The 23,191-nt window shown below is 37.8% G+C and overlaps 1 protein-coding gene across 2 annotated transcripts in view; it reads right to left on the bottom strand.

The window, feature by feature from the left end:
- LOC124159383 (dual oxidase maturation factor 1-like) overlaps positions 1-23,191 on the bottom strand; it is a 324,286-nt gene that overhangs the window by 127,562 nt on the left and 173,533 nt on the right. For both annotated transcript variants that reach the window (XM_046535158.1, XM_046535157.1), the window contains one exon: positions 592-649. In XM_046535158.1, the coding sequence (XP_046391114.1) occupies positions 592-649 (58 nt within the window). The remainder of the gene's footprint in view (positions 1-591; positions 650-23,191) is intronic.

The raw sequence follows: 23,191 nt of genomic DNA, 5'->3' as shown, positions 1-23,191 counted from the left end.
TCATGTCGTGCTGTGAATTTTTGATAGCTTTGAGGGACTTACCACTCACGCTAGATAAATTTTTGATCGTTTCATGTTTGTGATTTAGGCAAACGCTGAAAAAGTTCAATTCTATAAGCCCTGAAAATTCTAATATGGCAAAGTAAGTTTTAAGGGAGTTATTAAACGCGAAAAGACAAAATTTAACGATTCAAGCGGGAGTGATCTGTCCTCTGAATATCACTTTATCCTTCAAAGTCAACATAAATCTGGAGAGGAAAACCTGCTTCTTTAATTTGCTACAGAACTAAACGCATTTTTTTGGGAGTCTCGGGCAAGTTGAATGATTTTCCTGTGAAATATTTGCATTCAGTGTTCGTGAGCGACTCAGAAAAATTTCCAGGTAACTATTGCATGGTTGTTATCTTAAACATGTGTATGACCAACGCTAAAGTGATCTTTTTATAATAAGACCATCGATAAAAAGTATTAAAATTCATTAGATTAGACAAAATCGCATGGGCCCTCTTTGTACCAGCCTTAAGTGTTCATTCGCAGAATTTTGGGTTTCAATTATTTTAGTGCTATGAAGGAAATAATGTGGTAACTTACCCATTATCACTGTACCCACGAACAAGCTTAGTGTCACACTCGTAAACGTTGTGAATCTCTGTAAAGAAAGAAGATACAGATATTAAAAATATTTGAATGACTGATTGTTATATAAAAAATGCTAACATTTATTAAGAACTTATGTTTAACTTAAGCTATAATTGAGTTAAGTCGTATAAGAGGAATTAAAATTGGAGGCTATATTTTAAAATTATTTTAATTAAATTATAATTCAATCTTAATGCAGAGATGTTTGAGTAAACACTACCAGACAGTTATCAATATAGCATTGACTATTCCATTTTTGAGCGATCAGTTAGAAGCGCCTCTCTAAACGATTAAAAGGATAATATTTGCTCACACTTTAAGTATGGGCCCGTTTATACATTATCCCATGTTCAAACGTGAAGGCATTTTTAAATAATCAAGATATTTTGATAAGGAAAACTAAGTGAAAACAATCGATGAGACATATTTTTGTTTACATCACAGTAATGTTAATAGGTTAACACCAGTAAAAAAAAGAAACCACATTCGTTTTTACCACTTTAATTAATTTTCAATTAGAACTAAATTACTTTTATGCTCCATTAAATTATTAGTCATCAGCACTCCACCTGATAAAAATCGTGGAAACAGCCGCAAGAAAAATGGCCGATTAAGGAAAAAAACATGCAGGAGTGGGAATGATTCAAATGGAAATATTGTACAGTAAATTAAATTTAAAATACATAATGGTGTGTTATATGAAATAACGGAGGTAACTACATGAACCTGGTAGTATCAAAACCTGGATTGAATGGAAAGTTCTTATTCCATACTCTCCTTCCCTTGCGAAGGGCAAGCGAGCGAGTGCTATATTGCGGTCAGTCGACCGAGAAAAATCCTGTTCACATTTGGATGAGATGTATGCGAAAGAAGCCGAGGCAAAAAAAGAATGTCCGCTCCACCTTCAGCGGAAACCTCAATTTCACTGAATCTCCACTTGAATCAGCAGGATTAAACAGTATCTTTATTGACGATATTCAGCCAGAAAACCTATAATCACGGAGCATTTATCGCTGGACTACTGATCGAGAGACAAGCCATGATTTCAAGGTGAGCTATTACGGCCGTAAGAAAGATTTTGGCGATTTCCCCCATGAGAGCACCTGCGCCAGCGATCAATAACTCATCTTTCGCGGCCCACTCCAGCTATTAACCACCAAAAGGATAAAGAGACGCTTGACCAGCATCCTTCAAACTGTAATTCACTTTACCGCTACTAGAGATCAGGACGCAAAACTCGTGAATTATTTCGAGGCTTCCAGGAAACATATCGATTTTTTATTTTATTTTCATCTCATAAAACATAATTTGAGTCCTATTTGAGTCATAAATTTTGCATACGATTGGCCTTCGTCATATCATAAAATAATTGAGAATTTTTAAATAAAAAATTACTTCGGGAATCATAATGAAGTAGCCTTGGCCAATAGCCTTCAGACAAGGAGATAAGACGTTCGATTTCAGAGAATTTTTTAGAATAGATTGGAGATAATTATGCTCATTTGTACTAAATTTTTATCTGCATAATTATATGTCCATAGGAATGTATGTATTATAAATTTATCTCAAACTTGATTCCCTGATAAAGGGGGAAATTGTTCCAGTCTTCTCATTGGAGAAGCGATGAAATTATTTTGTCTCTGCCGTTATGCTCACCACACAGAAACTTTCAAGTGAACCTTTTTTTCACAAAAATTCATAAGACATACTCATATAGTATCTAATTATCGATAGAAAGTATTGGTGATCGCAATTTAGTGATTCAGTAAACGTTTAGGCCAGTATGGTGATTTATGTGTTTTCGTCAATGATGAGGTCGTGATATCAGGATGTGATAAATTAAGCACCGCAACTTCGCTTTCTAATGACGTAGCGTGAGAATCTATGTCGGTGAAAAACCAAACTATTTATTTTAGATTTAAATGGCATGGTGTGCATGCGGGAACTATTGAACGGCTAAAACACGTAAATAGCAATCGACGTCCGAGAGGAAAGAATTGAATTGGAAGGGCAAACGGTTTCGTCAACCATTTTCTTTTTACACGCTTTCTCTTGCTGCGTCTGTTTCATCGATGGAATCTTGTAATTGATTTTTTAACCCACTTCTCTTTGCTGGATCGGCGTGATGTATTGCAAGCCTGCTTGCTTTTGATGACAATTCAAGATGGAATAGCCTGACGTGAAGTCTTTTTCAATTGTGCTGTTATAAATTAACTAAAAATTTCCATTTAAAAAAAATGTATTAAATTTTCTCACAAGATAGCTTTAGTTAAAACTTTTTAGCAAAAATTTCCAAATAAAACAGTATAAAATGCACTAAAAAGTAAACTCATTAGCTTTTCATTTCTCGAATAATGAAGCGTGCGTGATGATTTTGTTCAGACTCAGCTATCGGGTTTTTTTTAGACTTATTTCTAATAAACCTAATAAGTAGCCACGATTCACTCTCCAAATAAATAAAATAACTTATGCGTTTTTGTTTTATATTTCACTGCAGTTTATACTGCTTCTGGAAATAGAAAGAGTTTTAAAATCATTTCTTTTTCAAATTTATCGGTCAATTAATAATTAATCAAATATTAAGCGTGCTTGTGAAATGTCTGCTACTACTACGGTGATCTCGGCAATGAGGGAGGATTTTATATTGGCCTCTGCACATATCGTGACGGGGGCGTGTTTGCCCTTTCGCCCCGCCTCTTTCAGCGGAGTAATTGCCGCACGCGCCGACAGGGAGCAGAGCGACTACTCTCGCGCCCAGACCCTATTGGATAAGCACTCTCCGAGTGAGCGGTTTCTCTCAAAATAAAAAAATTGAAACACTCGCAAGTGTTACGCATAGGAGCAGAATGAAACCGGGAGCTGTGGAGAATTCGGCGAGAGAGGGGTGAAGAGCGATTTAAATCCAATATTTTGGAGGAGAGGGAATAATATATAAAAAATGGAAGACACTTTGTTTCCTCCACAAATTTATAAAAATTTCTATTTTATCTCCGGTTTCGTCTGTTTCACCATTATTAAATAGAGACCTGCCCCCACCACATATTGTCTTATTCATTTCAATTCATTCAATTTCATTATTAATATGGAGCCCTTCCACCACGTACGTGCTTCATGTTTCGATTGAATAATATATGTATCATCAAATTAACTAGAGTTTTTAATTTACTTCAACAATGAAACAAATAAAATAAATAAAATTCTCACATGCAAGAATAAACTATCACATTAAAATATATTTTACTATAACGTTATTTGTATGAGTATCGTTTATTTTAATTTTCCGAGGAAGATCCTACCGAAAAAGTGCTCCGATGTGAAGTGATGAACCCGATAACCCTCAGGCGTAGTGATAAAAGGGGGAATCGTACCCATACCTTCGTATGCCTCTGCCCTCATCATCTCATGAAAAGTATCTCTCATTTCCAAAAATTACCCATATTTAATAACTATTACTCATATCTCTAATTCGTTTCGTTTCACAGTTGCCCAAGACGCGATCTTATCATGGCTATTTTCAAACAAAATTTGACGATTCATTACTTTTCGCGAAAGGCATTTAAAGTTATTGCTTCAAAAAGTGAAGGTATGGCAATGTGCAGGATGACTCATATTATTGTCGGCTTCCGGCACAAGTAGGGCATTTTTATCCCAAGGATCTAAGGCACTGAAGTGGAAACGAACTGGAATGGAAACGGGTCCCTACGGGATGAAAGAGAACGAAATTGAGTGCTGATATTGAAGTAGAAAGAGAGAACTTTAAGCGTGATCTTCTGCCTTATAAATATGTATGAAAGAACAATAACCTAAAATCACCAAATGAAATTAATCACCTTCTTGCATATTCCAGACAATCAAAATGATGTACAATTCGATGGAAATCTATGATTTCAAAGAAATTTTTAAATGAATTAACAAATAAATATTTGAGTAAATCAATATCAAATGAGCGACTGAATTAGGAAAACATAAAATAAAACAAATGAATTTGCCTCATTTTGAGAGAGTATTCAATCAGCAAATACGATATGAAGCTTAGTATTACATAATGTAAAACCGAGGAGACGAAGGCGAAGTCTTTCGCTTTTTAAGGGCAGCTGGTCCGCCTTGAATAAATGGTTCCTTAATGAGGACTGATTGTCTGATTTATCGAGACACGCCGCACTGTATAATTTTGAGGTGATGGGCGGCGTTGAAACTCTTCTCAATCAACGGAAGACCAGATTTGAACACCGTTTAGCCTTCACTTAATACCAATCACGAAAATATGACACTTATTATGACAATTTCTACCTAAACTTTGATCGTGCTAAATTTATGACCAAATTAAATGGCCATGAGTTTTTAAATAATTAGTAATTATAGCATAGAATCGAGGAATCGTATCGACCCATCACTAATATTAGCAAAACCGTTTCTCCTGAAATAAGTGACCTCTTCTAGACCTAATTGGTGTCAAGCATGATATATGAAAGCATTAAATTTAAAAAAAACTGTTTATTATTATTAATTATTACTATGCAAGATAATAATAAGCATTAAATGTTTAGCCATGATAAATAAATATCTTTGGAATCGTTGAAAGTACGCTTTAAAGACGTTTCATACTTCCCCGTAAGACTGACTACAACGCCTGCCTATCCAAATTTGGATATGGAATAGAATGCGAAACTTTGTCTAAGGAAGACGAACACAAAATGTATGGAAGTATTTTCTTCCTGGAGTCTTTTGTGTTATATTAGAAAAAGTTTTTGATGTAATGAAAGCAAACTCTTAATGAAACACAAGCACTCGCCCAAGGATGACACTTAGTTTTCTTTAAGCGGTTTTCCACTCTATGCGGGCCAGTGATTGCAGGTTAAGTGCTAACAAGGTAGATGAACACAGCTCATAGGAAAAAAGTTCATTTATCTTAGAGCCATCAAACCGCAAATGTTTTTCACCGTTGAAGTATTTCCCCATATTTCACCAGAAAAAAATATAAAGCACCAATAATCACTCCAAGCTATTAGTATTTACAGATATAATATTTCAAGAGTATTTTAAATTTTACTTTCAGTAATTAGATGTAGAAGGAGGAAGAAATAGAGGAAAGACAAAAATGGTCATTTAAACAGTTGATGAAGTAAAATGGCCAAACGCAAAACCAGCCAAAGTATCTCACTCAGTTATACTGGAAAGCAATAAATGGGTCAATTTATATTTTACAAGAATCCTAATGAAAATATTGAGATTCCTGTTGAGAAATACATATAAAAGGAGTAACAGCAGAATAACTCCGATTAATATGCTGGATACTTTCAGAATCGGAATGTTAATTTTCGTAAACATGTTTCCAATGAATTATTCATTTTTAAAATCTATCCTAACCTATGTATTTGTACGCAACTAAATTTAAATGCAGCTTTAAAATTGCATGAAGCACATTATACAGCATGAGCTCGGGTATAGGAAATATACAGCTATAGGAAGTCAGGTAGGTAGATTCAAACGTTTCATTGGCTACCTAACTGAAAGCTAAATTGTAATGATGAAATTACAAGAGTTTCTTCGATCAAAAAGAGTAATCACTGTAATATATTAGTTTAAATTACTTTTTTGGACAATCTATCCTTCACCAACTTGTAATCTTAGGAGACAGGAATAAAACATACCGTTCAAGCAATCAGATGATAGTATGGAGTAAAAATGAGAATAGAAATTAGAAAAAGGGTCGTAAAGAAGGCGAAAGGTTGTAAGGGAAGTCCGGTAGAGATGCCCCACCTAAGGAAATGTCTTCATATCTATGACTGAGGTAATAGTAAGAATGTAGGACTTAGCGATATAATACAACATTTATTGATTATTAACAATATACGAACAAATTTCGATTAAAAAATATTCACCCCAAAATATTTAAACTTTTCCATAAATATGCATTTGGCCATCTCTCCCAACTGTCCGGGTGAGACGCCCCACCTCCTCGGGAGAGATGCCCCATGCAGCTCAAGCTGAATTCAATCTTAATTAAACTTGTTATATGATAACACATTCAAAATAACTTAAATTTATTATATTAATATAACATTTCAACACATTTTGAAGCAACGTTTGTAAAAGGATTGTTCTAAATTGCATGATTTCAGAGAAAATAATCTTTAAATATTGCACTGAAACTCGTTTATGTACTAATGAATGACAACAATAGAAATAATAATATTTTACAGGAGCTTCTTAACAGTACAAAAAAATTGTTTAAAACGTTGCTCTTCTTTTTTTCCTCGATAAGTTTGGTTCTACATTTATTCCCTGAGATTTCCGTAAATTGTGCATGACTCGTGCAGACAATGATCGCAATTGCAACATTTGATCAAGTCTACTGTTAATTTTGTGGTAAAATAGTTATCCTCACATTCCAAAAATCTGTTCTGGTCATCATCAATGATCAGTTTTTCCTAATTCTTTTCCAAATTTACTATTTTTGAAGCGCTTTATTTTTTACTCTTCGCCCTCATCTTTCCTTATTTTACGTGTTCGCCGAACGTCAGTACTTTCGCTGTATCTATCAATTTTCTCGAATTTATTTCGAAGGTGGTGAATGGTGATATTTGATTCAACGGTTTAGTAGGTGCCATTTTAGAATTCTGATGATCCTTTGACGGCTTAAAAGTTGCTTAAAGGCTTCTCTGGATGTCCCAGGCATTGAACTAGGGTCATGTACTCCGGACAGTTGCTTAGAGCTTTGGGTTTCTATCGCTATTATTCCATCACTTATGTTGAAGAAGTGTTAAGGTAATGTTGATGGGTCCATAAGAAATATGTCTATCTCCCCGAAGCCAGAACTTGGTCGGAGTCCATTCAGAGTCTGAAAATTTCTTTTTCGGTCAGACGCCTTTGAACATTAATGAGGAAGAACTTGCTCTTCAGCGTTGCAGCACGCAATCACGGTGTTGTTTTTTTCTCTCTCCATAGATTATCAGAATCTGAACATCTTTAGCACCTTTTGCGGATAAAATATTCCCTAGGACGTTATTTAGCCGACAACCACACTCGTCCATATTGTAGGCGTTGGCCGGCCTGGTAAAGAAATCATTCTCCTGAAATAATTCTGAGAGTATTTTAGAGAAGTGACTAATGCTTTCTCTATTCATACCTTCACCTCTAGCAGTTGACAACCCTTAAGACTGCCTAGCACTAAGTTCTGGATTTTTTAAAATGAATTAAGCCACTCACAACCCGACATCTTCAGTTCTACATTGAAGGACAAGCTTTTCAGCAAACTGATAGGCTATTGATATACCTACTAGTCTCTCGACCAGGTGCAAACCCAGATTTTTCCAGTCGTTGATTATGACTGACGAGACGCTTTTTCTGCTCCATGCCAAATGGACCTAAAGCTTTGCTTGCATTACCCTATGGCTGCATCGGCGATGAGTCCGAGAGGGGACTAGAAGTACCTCGCAGCCTCACTTATTCCGCTATCACCAACTTTAAGCCTCGTGAGAGAATCTTTAAATTGCTATTCGGCATTATCGAAAGTGAAAAAGATAAAAAACAATCGATTGAATCACTCAAGTGAGCGATGATCGACATCACCTAAACGAACGACTTAGTCAATCACTAATGGATATGGGATTTAAATATTACGCAGGTCAGAAGGAGGCAGTGCTGAGAAGAGAGATGTGTCTGCTGCAACAAGTGATTACCTTTAGAAGATGACAATGAATCTGTTGCGAATGGTTGTATCATTATTTATATTCTTGCCAAGGAGGCTTAGCTGATTTGTTTATGCTTGAGGCAATAAGTCATGGACTAAGGTTGTAAATGGCATTGCATAAAAAGCTTTAATAAACTGATTCGATAATCGTGGAGATCGTCTCCATACCCATCTCCACAAATCAGACTGTATCAAAGCAATTAAAAAATTAGGAGGCACTTTAGCACTCTTCTATTTACTAATATTACTTCTATCCAGTGGCGGATCCAGGATAAGAACAAGGGGGTGGCTAAGTGGGGTTAAAACTTCCAGCAGTAGTGGGGGTCGGAAAAAATTACCATTCTATCTAGCGTAAGTTGGATACTCAAGGGGGGGCTGCAGCCCCCCCTTGCGTATTCCATTTACCCCACCCCATATATCCCCCCGATAAATCAGCCGTATCTCGTATTGGTTATAATCAATTGAAAACAATACAGGTAGGGCATCTATACCTTAAGATAGCACTGGGGCATCTATCCCGAGGAGAGGTGGGGCGTCTCTCCTTTCAGTACGGGAGAGTTGCCCTTACAGCCAGCGCGCCAACACATGATCTAAGATGACTTATCACTGCTCTCGGGCATTTGATAAAGATGCTGCTACAAGTTTTCACCCGTTAATTCAAAGTATTCAAACATTTTAACTGATGCCGACCGGAACCATTATGCTCTTTCTTATAGCAGAGCGGATATTTCGGAGGACTCAGTTGAAATGATGTTCTAAAGTAGCGTAAAAAAATCGAATCACCGCGAAACTCATGCAGCCTGTCTTTAGTTGTCCAACTAATTGACGGACATCATCAGCAGAGCAATCCGATTGTTCTTTTTCAAACTACTACGATTGGGGCATCTCTCCCGGTGGGGCATCTCACCCGGACTTACCTTAAATTCATATTTTAATCATCTGTAACACTCGCCAAAGAAATATTCTTGGGCCTAAATTGTACCATATATTCTCTCATATTTCATCGCTTCTCTAGTAATTTTTTATCTACCATAACTTTGTATTCCCTCTCTCGCTTTGCATTTGCATAAAAACCTGCATTATAATTTAGCTTGCAGTTAGGTAGCCAATGAAACGGTTGAATATGCCTACCACACTTCTTATAGCTATATATTTCCTTTACCCGAACTCATGCTGTATAATATGCTCCATGAGATTGTAAAGCTTCATTTAAATTTAGTTCGGTGCAATTATTTGGGTTAGGATAGATTTAAAAAATGAATAATTCATAAAAATAACATGCAAACGAAATTTGTAAAAAAAACATTACCGACCTAGCCAACTTGATAAACAGAGAAATCGCCACCAATTGGCTGCCTTTCACTTCAACAGGCCATGCTCGTTTCCTATCCCAAGGAATAATGAATATTTAAAAATGAAAAATCCCAAAATTGGCGGTGGCAAAAAATATTTATTCGCAACAAATTGGAGCGATTTAAATGAACTCGTCACCAAACTACGACCGTAAATATCTTTCAAACGCAAATGCATTTTTTTCTTCTCTCCCAAAAAAAAAACCATTCCACCTCTTTTAATCGCCGCATTACTCGATTCCACGAACAAAGGCCGACCCCGATTTGAGGTTTTCCTTCTGTCCCTCCCCAACGTCTCTCCTGCTTTCCCTCAGAGATATATTCTCGATCTGCCCCTATCGGAGACCCCCGGGGCCGGAAAACAGATAGGGGAGGTGGGGGAGGGAGGGGGCGGAGGAGTGGGGTTGTGGAGAGTGGTTTGCTTTGCATAACGTTGTCGGTGTACACACGATTCTCGGAGGGAGTGTGCGCGGCCGCCGGCGGGGTAGAGGGGGGCTGACACCTCGGCGAATGGCGAGATCGGGGGTCTCCTCCGATCAGCGGGCCCAGCCACCCGTGACCGTCCGCGGCTCCACCCTCGCGCCGGTCAGCCACGCACTCGCCGGGCCGATCGATACCAAAGCGCAGCCAATTGAAACGGTCCCAATTTTTTCGGTGTCTCACCTTTTCGTCGTCTAGCATTGGTCGCCTGACTTCGGCAATGTCCCAATAATTAAGCGTAACCTAGCTATCCATGAGCGATTAAATTTTTACGTGTACTCAATGATTTGTCCCTTGAAAAATATGCAATGTAAGACAGTAGAAAATTCTGAAATCCAGCCACAGTAAGGTAACTATTTGCCAAAAAAATTGCAAGGATTTTTTGATTACTTCTGTTTTATTGATTTTATATTCATCACATTTATTAAATACATTTAATTTATAATAGTAACAGCAATAATTTATCGCTTTTATAACACGCTAAAATTTAATAGCATGAAAAATATAAGCGACGCAGTGATAAAAATATAACCATGAATAAGCAATAAAAACTTAACCAAATAGGAAATTAGGTAGAAGGAAGGGTAATGGATTAAGCTTTTATTTTCGGCGTCTCTTCATTCATCGTCCGGTTTGAGTTTTCTCCCTCGTAAAGTACTGCAGTACGATTATAATTTTAGGATGTCTACGTAAGTTTGAGACTACTTTCTTACAGATAATACCTTCGTTAATACGAATACCGTGTATTTATTTTATAACATGAATCATTTGCTAAGGAATGTGTTTGACGATTTTGTCAAATCAAAAATTTATGATCACTTCAACTGCCCAACGAAATTAAATTGCACAATAAATTTAGCAAAGGATAAACTGGGTTAAGCTGTTTGAGGATAAAAATCGTATATATATCTTCAGGAATAGGATCTTTAGAAACAACTTTCAGCCAAGGAATCAGTGCATCAATTGCAATGCCCTCCCTTCGCGGAGTGCCGTATTCATATCCATGGCCGAAAGACTCCAACTAGGGAGAACTGGTCGAGAGACTTCAATGCCTGTGAAACAAGCGACGGGGAGAGGAGCACCGCTAAGACTGAAAAATTGTCGCATGCTTCCAATTCTGATTTTAGGCAAATGATTTGCAGTACGCAAAAGATGCAGCGGTAATAATGTTGCCCATTTTGAATTAGAACGTATCCTAGTCCTATATGATTTAAGTCGTAGTATATTACTGGTATTTTATCAATGGAATACAACAATATTTTTTATCGTAGAGGCGAGGCATACACTTTCTTACTGAATATATATTACATAAATTTTTTAAAACTCAACAGTTTTGGGCGGGGTATCGAGGAAGTTCTTCATATCATAAAAGGCTTATGATGAATCGGTGAGCTGAAGTGTGCTACAAGCATTATAAATATCTGTGTAAAGGTGAATAAGTTTATTTTTGGAATAGAAAATTTGCTTTTAGGCTAAAATTTTAGAGAAATCGACATGGGTTCGCGTTTTATTTTCTCACAGGCAAATATAGGAATCGATAATCTTTCTGTTTATCTGAACTTGAAAGTAAGCAGTGGGAGCGTACATTAAAAATAACTAAATAGATTATAAAAATATTTTCCCAATAACATGCAAATTACCTCATTTGTTACTTATTTGCAGAACTTGCTTACAGCGATACATTTATTCAAAAATACAACTGATAACTTCAAGCTTGACTCTGTGAAACCTCCCCAAATTGAAAATAAAAGAATAAAACCTTGTTAGGTTCACTTTTATGTTTAAATTGGCACGACCCGGGTTTCGTAATGTAGTTACATCTTCAGGTGACTGATATTACATGCATATTATATTTATACATAATTGAATGCGACAGTAAGGACACTCCCTTCCGATAGAGGTCCTTTCTGCATTTCCAGTATTCAAAAACCTTCTGTATAGTTAATCTTAGAAAAGCTGATGCGAAATGCCTATTCACAATTATGTTCAATAAGTAACGTTGAAATTCAAGGAAAGGCGGGAACCCTGTCGGCTGACCTTTACCATATGATCACGAGAAGATCTTCGTTATGCCCAGCTAAAGTGAGTAATTGACTTTTCTCAGGCAACACACCACGGAACCACATAAAATGCGCAGACAGTTAAATTTGTCCTGGTTTCTATTTTATAATGCCTGTTTTGACCAATAAACTAATGCCATTTCCTATCCAGCACCACAAAACCATGAAGGCAATCGCAATATAGCCAAGCTCATTTTTCACTCCAAGCAATCCGGAAGTCACGGAGTCCATAAAATACTAGGAGATAGAGCCACTTGATAACCTTTATTGTGCACTCAAGCGGCTATACTATGGGCCAAGTGAGCTGTAGTTTGAATGCTTGAGATGCGGAGGAAATCAAAGTGGCTGGCGGACGCAGCATGCAGCATTCAAAGTGGAAACACATGTATCGCTTGTCTTCCTCTAAAAGCCTTGCTGCGGCAGGTTAAGAGTACTTTTCAAATTCATTGCCTCCTGTTTTAGCTGAATAGAAATTGAGGCTCCCAAATACACATCTCTAAAGCATTAACAGTGGAGTATTCATTTATCTCACTATATCCATTTGATTCCAAATCAGGGATTTAAGAAGAATTAAAAATATATGATATCACCAACTTTTTCCCCAAATGATCACGAGCAAATACTTAGCTAGGGGAAAACGCTGTGGTTTCTATGCTATTGCTTACAATCAAAGCATTTATTTGTTTTCTGTACCTTATTTTAATGGCGAAACTGCAATATATTATATTGAAGCATGCACTTTCAATAATATACAAGTGTATCACACTGTTTGTAAGGAATGGTTTTAGTACCTATTGACCTTGTAGACTTAGTTTAGGGATTAGTGTTTCATAAAAATTGCGTTTACTCCAGATGATATGCACCAAAGTGAGGGCAAACATGATTTCAGTTTGAACTAGTTCCGTAGAGTGGCCATATTTTGCGCATTCATCTAAAAAATGTTTTCCCTACATTGATAAATGATAGTTAATATAATAATGATAGTAGTATATATAAAACTATCCCCGCCACATTTTTGTATTTATGTATTTGGAAATGGCATAACCAAAGCCGGTAGTGATTTTTAAATAAATTGTTGAAGCGACCAAGCGCCTTTCATTGCTTATCGTGTCCCAGATCTTAGGAAACTCCTCTTCCCCTTATTTCACTGTAAGCAACAAATGCAAATAATATGTAAGAAATTTTCTACTCGTTTCAATCCAAGAATACTAATGTGAAATTAAGGAATAGAGCTGTAATCTAGAAAGTGGCTATAATAACAGCTGGTTTGTTAAAGGCATATGAGAATTCCGCTTCATTGAGTAGGTCAAGCAGGACGAATTAGAATTACCACAGTAGAGCAGAAGCTCTCGCGGAGTCAAATGGGGATACCGGGAGAAGTAACGTGTAGGTTGGAGGCAAGTCAGGAAGAGAATTTTCCTTGTATTAGGGAAGATGAGGGAGGAGTAGGACGGGAGAGAAGAGTGGGAATAGCGGACACAGCGGCGACGCGATGGGGACTGACTGACCGAGAGAAAGCCCATCGCCGTCGCCAGTGGACGACTAGGCGCATGTGACCGGGCCGTGGATGGGGAAGTGGATGGACTGCGATCTCTGTGGTCGGTGGGAAGGGGGATGCCGGAGAAATGAAGAAGAGGGAAGGAGGTGAGAGTTGAGACTAACTAGTTTTGTGTCGATATACTGGGCGTTCCAGAAGGATAGTAACATGTTTTTAAAGGCTTTGATTCGATCGTAATAACCATATTAGAGTAAAAAGTAATATTTCGACGTCTTACGCGTGAACGGCGGTGAAATATGCATTAATATCAATGAGTAAAAGTTTCCCTGGACCGGGAATCGAACAACAGACCAACTTAAGGCTAGACGGCGATATTTGGTGTAACTTGATGACAGGAAACATAATAAAGATACACTTTTGTATGATCCACAGAAGTTTTAATAACCGACCCAGGTTTCGACAATACACTATGTCAACTACAGACCTTTGACTTTCCGGGCTAGTACGCTATCCAGGTTCCTGAGTTGTCATGGGTATAACCATTAAAATTCAGGATCCTGAATAGGGTAGTGATCTGTGCAGTAGCTCAGGTAAATTCTTCGCGAGTTTTCTACCGGTCCAGGTACTATGCTGCCGATGGTTCGATAGCTAACCACGCCATCGTCCTCTGGTCGTTGATTCTGGGTTATGATTTTCCGCCTAACAGTCGGCAGAAAAGTTTGCAGTAGAAGACCTGACCCGATAGGAAACCGGCGGAAATTTGAACTCAACCATACGAAGGCCTTTTAAAACCTGCACAATTTTCGTTGTTAGAAATTTGTTGAGTAAGAGACGTATGAATATTGGGCACCTTTAAAATACGCTAGAAATAAATGGCAGCTTGTCATGATGCGTTTCCAGAAATATAAAAACATGCGGAAAACTTGAAGATAGAAATTGCGGAATGGAATACGAATGGTATAACGTATAGAATTGTATTTTAGTCGGCAATATAATAATACCAAGAAAGTAATTTTTCGATTCTATAATTAACTGGTAAATTTTGAGTACATAATTTTGAAATCCTGAAAGTGGTGAACAAGGCTAAAAGTTCAAATGACTTAGCATACTTCCCAGTGGTAATACAGTTTAGGAACAAGAATTTTCTCCGTTATGTTAACTTCATTTACACTATATTCAGCAATAATCTTATAAAAACGATAAATGGCATCCTAGTTCAGTTACCTAGCAATACAATGCACCGTATGCTATGGGTGGAGGAAACTTCATCTCAACTTTGACTCCAATATTTCTCCGTGTTCACCCGCACATTAGTACACAAAATCGTGAAGATCTCACTATTGCAAATTGCATGTTAACTGCTTTATTACCACCTCCTGATACAACTCCTCACGACAAAAACGTAGGCCCTGCGAGCGCGTGATAATATGCTTTTTTACCCCTATTTTGATTGGGATACCTAATCATAGAGCAACACACGTTGACTGAAAGTGAGTGTGCTGAGATGATGTCTAATATGGGAATGCATTGGGCGAGGGGAAAAGTAGTGCGGGAGGGGAATAACGTTCTCCCTTCCCACAATGCCCCTCTCTCTACCCCCTCCCCCCCCCCCGTCTCATTCTGCTTCCCCGCCGCACAAGGAGAGGCTGACATTCCAAGCAAGGCTGACTTGATTCCCTCTCCCTCTTTGCCTCCCCTCCCGCTCAAAAGAAGAAACCTGCCCCCTTCCTAACTCCTCTCAACTCGTTCTACACTTCCCCTACTCTCACCCCATCCTCCAAAGAAGTCCTCAACTCTTCGTTCCTAGACGCACGCACAGAACAATCTTTCCGCCTCACATTTTCTCTATCTTTCTCCCTTTTGTTTACTCTCTCCGTTCTACCGTCTACGTTTCGCTCGCACAGCTTCAACGCCAATTGCCGAATGCATATTCCCTCCTGAAGCTGACTTACCCGAAGACCTCAGTCATTTGTTCTCCACTTTGAAACGAAGTTTACCACTTCGCCACGAGATGGGGTTCTGTGACGAGGCTGAGGGGACCAATAGTAAAATATAACTTTCCCCGCATTTTCTCACCCATTTGCCCATTAATATTGGCATTAATTTGAATTGGATTAATATTGGATTAATTTGAAAAATAGCATGATGAGGATATTCTCTAGTTCAGCACTTATTACTTGAATGTGTGGCTTATTCGGATATGCCACGCAAACATTTATAAAATTTTTTTTAGATAGACTTGAAAATGCTGCCGGCTGAGCAATTTAAAGAATAATGATGGATCCATGTCAATTCAAAGATGTTTTTCCTGACGAATATCGCTGCATAACTGCCTTACCTTTTCAGCCAATTTGACGACGGTTACCAAATTATTACACCTTTACAGCAGCACTTTGATGTGGCATTGTAATCCAAGTAATTTACAAAGGTCTAAAATTACATACAGATTGAAAGAAAATTGAAATCAATGTGAATTCTGGATCAAAAATTTATAATCACCATGACGTACGCTAACAAAAAAACACAAAGATCTTCATAAACAATTATTCTATGTTTCATAGGTATTCAATAAAGATTTCCTAAGCTTCTGTAAAAAACATACGTAAGTCGAAAAGCACGCATTAAGACGATTTTGGGTCACATAATATCCTAGTTTTACCTTTCATACAAGATAAATGTCGCACATTAACGTACAGAAAATCAACTACAGATTTAAAATCAGCGTAATGTATGGTTAATCCGAGTATACTCTAAGTAATCGGTGAAAATATTATCACGTTAATGGTGAATTGAAAGGACGCCAGTCACCACACATGAGCAAAAAGATTTCCCAGGCTTAAGAGAAATTAGCTTCAAAAATGCAAAATTCAAGGAGGCTGGGAAGTATCATGGCTGGAAGTAGTACGTAGAAGTAATAGAAGTAGAAGCTTGCAGTCATAGTTTTTTTCCATAATGCCTCCTATTAAGTCCAAATCCTCCTTCCAAAGGATAAAAAAATATAACGTCTAAATCCAGACTTGATTATCTCCTTCCTTCCGTGATGGCTATGTTTTTTTTAGGATAGCATTTGCTGGCCTGTTCTTCTTAACCACTTCCTTAACATGAAAGTGCTTCGTTAATAATGTTCACTTTTTACAGCGAGAGAGAGGCTGGGGAATATCGAAGTAATGGGACGGCGACTCAAATGACGGAGTGTGTGGAAGCCACGCGAATGAGAAATCCACAAAATCACGCAACTTGCCAGGACGACGTGCAGCAGCATCGAAGCCGCGTTTTTGCGCGAGACTTCTTTAACGTCTCGCAGAGCCTTATATCCATCAAAGAGCGCTTTTTCCAGCCATCTCGCATCGCCTTACACGCAAAAATAGATAGGATAAGGGGTTGAAGTCGATTCCACGGCAGCTATGCCTCCTATCATTGCTATTCTTCTTTTATTTTATGCCTACTCGACTACTCCCGGAGCAACATGCATTATAACTCAATCCTAGCGTAGTGACGCCGCTACGGGGGGCTCCCGTGGTCTTATTTCCGCCTTGGATATGTACGTAAGGCTACGTAAGTTTCCTCAGAATAAGTAGCACGACTGGATTTTCTAGTCCAGCATCATTGGCAAAATGTGTGTGTAAAACTCAATGTTATAGCCATGTATCAAGGATCTTGGTAGCATAATTACCACCTAAGCATTGGGCTAATTCAAGCATTCTCCCTAAATATCTAATTGCAATTCCCTCTTTCTGTAATCAATTATATATCGATTTAAAAGAGAAAAAGTAAGAATTTCGTATTTTTTTAAATATTATAAAAGAATTTTTATGCTTATGTAAACCCTTTCCAGTTTATTAAAGACTTGAGCATGAATGCACGATCGTACATGCAAACGAAATGTTCTACGTTGTTTTATCATTAATGATCTCATCTGAAGAAACTAAATCGAAAGTTGTGAATCTCTGTTTCCTTATACATTACATATTACGTCATCACTTCCTCGGCTGTTAATCACCATGACACACGCATGCATAAAAAGGCAATGTCAGTATGCCACTTTCCAACAAAGTCGTGTAATCTTCAAGCATCTAACTGCTTACTTAATAGTTGACGAACGTTCGCAATCGAACAGGGGACGGGCAGCAATTTAATCCACTTCACGTCGGGGGAAAAGCTAGGTATGCGGCGAAGGGCTAATTTGGTGAAAGTTGTGGCGAAAAGATGGCTGCTGCGCATGCAAAACCCAGCGAATCACAAAACAAGAACCACTGTGCGATTTCAATGACGGAAATGAAGGATGGGTGGACACCTGTACGAATAATAAGAGGTTGTGGACCTAGGAACGCGTAGGCTGACGAGAGTTGTCATAAGGTACCATCAAGGTTAAGATGGGAGGAGTAGGAGATTATAATGTGGCAAAACCCGCGCATCATACATTTATATTTAATATTAGACCCAATTATTTAAAACTCTTTCCCAGAGACCTACCAAAACGAACATTAATAGCTTAAGCATCGTATTTGATTGCAATACATCTTCTGAGTACTCATGGTCAATATATGAAAACTACTACTTTAAAAAATTAGAAGTAACCGAGTATTTATATTTTCTCAAGCATTCTTTTATTTTCACCGCCAAAAAGTTACTTTAATCTGCGCCTTTCAAAATGAAGTACTATTTCTTATTACGAGGAATTTGAATGCCTACGGCAATCATTTAGGGTAACAATGGCATTAAAATGAAATCGATGTTATTCGTGAAAGTCACAGTCAACCTTTCATAAATTTTCAACGTTACATGATAGCGTCAGAATAAATGGTTATATACGTAAATGTATTTACACTTCTATATATACACTCATCCGACTCATGCCTAAACGAAAAGAATGGACGCTGTTAACGCTCTACGGAACACAGGAGGAACGGGGGCAAAGTCAATTTCTCCGGGATGGAAAAAAACACTCCACATGATTAACTCCGCCGACATCTTCAACTCCAATGCCCACTTTCATCAATTCATTCTCCAAATACAATTTTAGAGACAGCAACACGCTCTTCAAACGGTCGTCAACCAAAACGAAGAGGCGAACCTGCCTGTTACTACCCACACCTCACGTTCTCGTCTTAACTCTTTCCTTCCAATAGCTTCGGGAAACCCCTCATTCCCTGAATTCTCACCCGTGGACCATCAACACCTTCAACCCTAATTCAATTCCTTTCGAGAGCTTTCCAAACCGTGAGACGCGTTCGGGAATAAAAATGGCCCTCATCATTCACGCCGTAATTGTTTTGCTGTGGAAGTCACCCCCATTTCGTTTTCACCAACGGGAAGCTTAAAGGGAGGGAGAGGAAAGAAAGTCTAAGATTCTCAAGAGGGCTTCAGAAGGCTCTCAATCTCAAGAGAGAATAGCTTTTTAATGGCTATTAGAATGAGGAGGATAGGATGAAACCATTCACAAATGCATAAAAAGTGCTGGAGTAAATTAATTCCACGAAACAATTGGCAAAGATGTTTACCAATATGCCGGTTTATTTTTTAAACCTTATGCATAAAGATGATAAATTCCAATTTTTCAAGAATTCCATGTCATTTTTAAAAGTAGCCTTAAAAAATCACATGATTCCATTGAAATTTGATTACCTGTGCACATATGGTATTCCTTTATCATTATAAAACAAAAGAAATGCTTATCATAGCAATTGAAAAATATTAAAATTCTGAAGAGAGTTGAGATAAATGATCCAGGAGAAATTTTTGATGCTGTCTGTTTAGTACTTACTTTGCCGTTGCCCTTTTTTATATTCACTGATTTGAATGATATGAGAGGTTGTAACTGACTTAAAGCATTAAAGTAGTACCAAGAAAAATTCAAATCGTTTATGATAACAGCAAAAAAATATTTATAATCACTCAGGCAATTAATACTGACCTATCTTGGCCAAGAAATTTAAGGCTGTAACGAATATAAAATCAAAAGATATAATGCATGTATTAGATGTATTACTCTAAATGATGTGAAATTTGTCACGCAAAAAATAATCGATAGTTAAACGAGGCCCTATTATCTTTCCCTTGTACCATAAAAATCATCGAATGTAGGACCATTAAGTGACCCACGCTCCCGGAAATTTCATTTACCAACCTTTGAACGGTCCCCTTGCTTGCATCACGAAGGTTCTTCTTCGAAATAATCATGAGTTACCTAGCTCAGTGGATCAGGTTTTGACTTTTCCTCAGCCGTCATGAGTGATTGAGTATGCTTCCAAGGAAGAATTTTAAGAAGACGATTTCTTAGGCTCATGATTTGCCTTTCCTTCACCTTCCTGTTCCAGAATGTACGAATTAAAAAAATAAAGAGATACTTCAACGTACATAAAATCAGGCGAGTGATTTATTGCATTAGGTTGTTGGAAACGATGTCGCGTGTGTAAATCCTCGGGTCACAGGTCGTAAGGTGATTTTTAAAACCCATAAATCATGTGAACATAGCCTGGAAAGTACTAGCCGAGAAAATGTTCCTCGAATCAACAAGGATGCATGTCTCCTCGACACTCAAAAAATATCGGGAGAAAAATGTCGTTTTCCCCAATTAGTAAACCAATTGCACGTATTTTAGCAGGCAGAATGGCCTAGTAACAGCCCTTGCACACATGCGGAGGATTGGTTAAAAAGATAAAATATAAAAATAATGGTATACAAGAATTTAAGGAATGACATACAGAAGGAGCGTCATAGTTAGAAACAACGAGAGTAACTTTGACTTAAATATTTCTTTAAATAACCCCAGGATGGAAGAGGTGCCTGAAAAATAAAACTTCATTCGTCATTGAACTAGATTGTTTGGAATAGTTGAATTCATAATGATCTTTTGCCATCAAAAATATTTGTGAAATCTGTTACACAGTTAAATCAGTCCATAAGCATAATATAATAAAATTACCACTCAGGTTGTAGAAGCAATAAAAAAATAATCGCGTGTAATATTAATAATTTTTTATCAACTTTCGAATCGAAATAGTGTGGAGAAAATTAATAAACACATTCTCAAAATTCTCCAATAAACGTAACTTCACTGTGGGAAAGCCGCAAAGATTACTTACTTCCTGAAGTAATAAATACTTTCCGAAACCACACACTATTTAGTCTTCTTCGGTAGACTATCTTTGTGATAGGTTTCACATAGGACGCTCTCTTGCCATCGGACGTGTAGAATATCCCAAATCTTTTCCATAATCATCCTCGTCACAATTTCCTTCAGAGGGCTCTTCTATCTTCTTATTCGCCCTATCTAGGATTCAATGTTTCCAAAGTCTCTCCAGAATGGCGTCTTTTTCTTCAATGAATCCCTAACAGTTTAAGTTCCTACGTATCAGTTTTTCAATATTTATCTTCTCTCAATCGGCTTTTCGGCACCTTCTATTCCCAGCTCTATCCCTCTATCTCGTGTGAACCACACTTAACTAATCCTATTCACTGAAAACCTTGAGATACTCACCTCTTTCCTCCATAATACTTACTTATTCACACAACTAAATCTCGCAAAAACGATAAAATATTTATTCTAAAATCTAATTTTTTTCCTTGACAAAGAGTAAAATAGTTAAGATGTTGGTAGTAATAATACTTTACCAAAACCCATGGTTTCTTGTGCTGATATTCTTAATGTAAAAGACCTAAAATTCAATGGTGTACCTACCTCTTGAAGATTTTAACGACGCACAGAAATTAATTTTTAAAATCTGATACAAATGGGACAGGGAGCCTGATTGCCTAGTGGTGAAGCACTTGACTCGCAGATCTTCGCCCCCCAACTGAAATTCTCGATATGCACGGGGGCCGTGGGAAAAGGAACTGGCCCTCCTACCCTGAATGTGAGTTATTCACACTTTTGTGACTTAATATATGAATAGCTCTTAGCTCAATTTTAACAATCAATCCTCACGTTGAAACTATGGGGTGGGTGGAAATATGCTATGTTTAATCCATTTTCGCCAATAAAATTTCCTGTTTTCGATTTTGAAAATATTTAAACATCTTGTTCAAGTGGTCGTCTCAATTAATCTCGCTAAATATTTCGGAGAATTATTTCCTCGACCAGAACCGTAGTCATACGGCTACGATGAATAGGATGATATTCGTGAGCGACTAATTTTTATCACTGAGCTAGATAATAAGGATAAATTCTTCAAGGCAAACGTGATTTTGCTTGAAAAATTTAAAAACCACATTTGCAATTTCATTGCGTTTATTACCTCTTTTCGGATCTTATTTTCAGACTTCCATAGTGAAAGTTTTGCATCCTTCTTTTTCTGCAAGTGGGCTCATTTTTACCGGTTTCTAAAATAAATTAATAAGTGGAAAAGGTGAGCACAACCTCAAACAACATATCTGTGACAATATGAATACAAAAATAAGTCTATTTTTCATCAAGAGCTTATGTGCTCAGCACGGAAACGTGTAGCCATACGGCTGCGGTGGGTAGAAATGTATTAATATTGTATTGCACTCGGCATTAAGCATCGGAAAATAGAAAAATAAATTATTATGTTGGACTAATATCTCATGAAGCATCGGCCTCACGAATTCTTACCTCGCGCACCTCCACGCTCTAACGGCTATCTGGGACTTATTAGCAACACAAATTACACAAACTCATCGGACCAACCTCCTGAAATCTCCTCACACCTCATCTATAAAAATCTCACTCTTGCATCCACCCTAGTGTATCTTTCTCGCCCGAGCGTCAGCATAGCAAGAGACGAAACGATACAACCTCGATATCTTCCGAGATTTCCTTTATTTTCTCATCACTCGCGGCCGTCCTCGTTACGTAAGGCCGACGGACTTTTCCCATGGTGGAATGGGCGTGTGTGTGTGTTAGAATGCGCACGAGCGTTAGTAGGCTATTTCCTTCCTCATCACAAGACGCGGCGTGTCATTGTCCTCTTTTTCCCCCCTATTCCGCCGCAAAAACAAGCGCACGCCGACGTCCGCGAGGCCACCGACTAGACACTAGGAATGATATCACCAACCCTCCTCCTCCCTCGTTCCGTCACCTGCTCAAAGTATGGTTCATTCACTTGGTTAATTCAAGTATTCCGCAGTGACTTTGATATTGTCGTCAGAAAAGGAGAGTCAATTATATCGCCATTGTGATGAAAACATGGGCGCCTCTTTTGGTTAGTTCGGGAACTTGCTAAGGCGCTAAACATAATATTTTTCAAAACCTGGCAAAGTTGTCCCACTTGGCAAAGTTGTCCCACTTGGCAAAGTTGTCCTGGTTTACGATATTTGTAATGGACTGAAACAATGATGAAGAGGTTATCTTGAGAAAGTTGTCAACTTGAATGTTGTTGTTGAAAGAGACATCTTTATCAAGATCAACTCTTCATCATTGTTTAAGTCCATTACAAATACCGTAAACCAGGACAACTTTGCCAAGTGGGACACCTTTACCAGGTTTTGAAAAATATTATGTTTAGCA

Source organism: Ischnura elegans, chromosome 5, assembly GCF_921293095.1.
Source record: "Ischnura elegans chromosome 5, ioIscEleg1.1, whole genome shotgun sequence".
Taxonomy (NCBI): Eukaryota; Metazoa; Arthropoda; class Insecta; order Odonata; family Coenagrionidae; genus Ischnura; species Ischnura elegans.
This window is presented reverse-complemented; position numbering and strand designations above follow the sequence as displayed.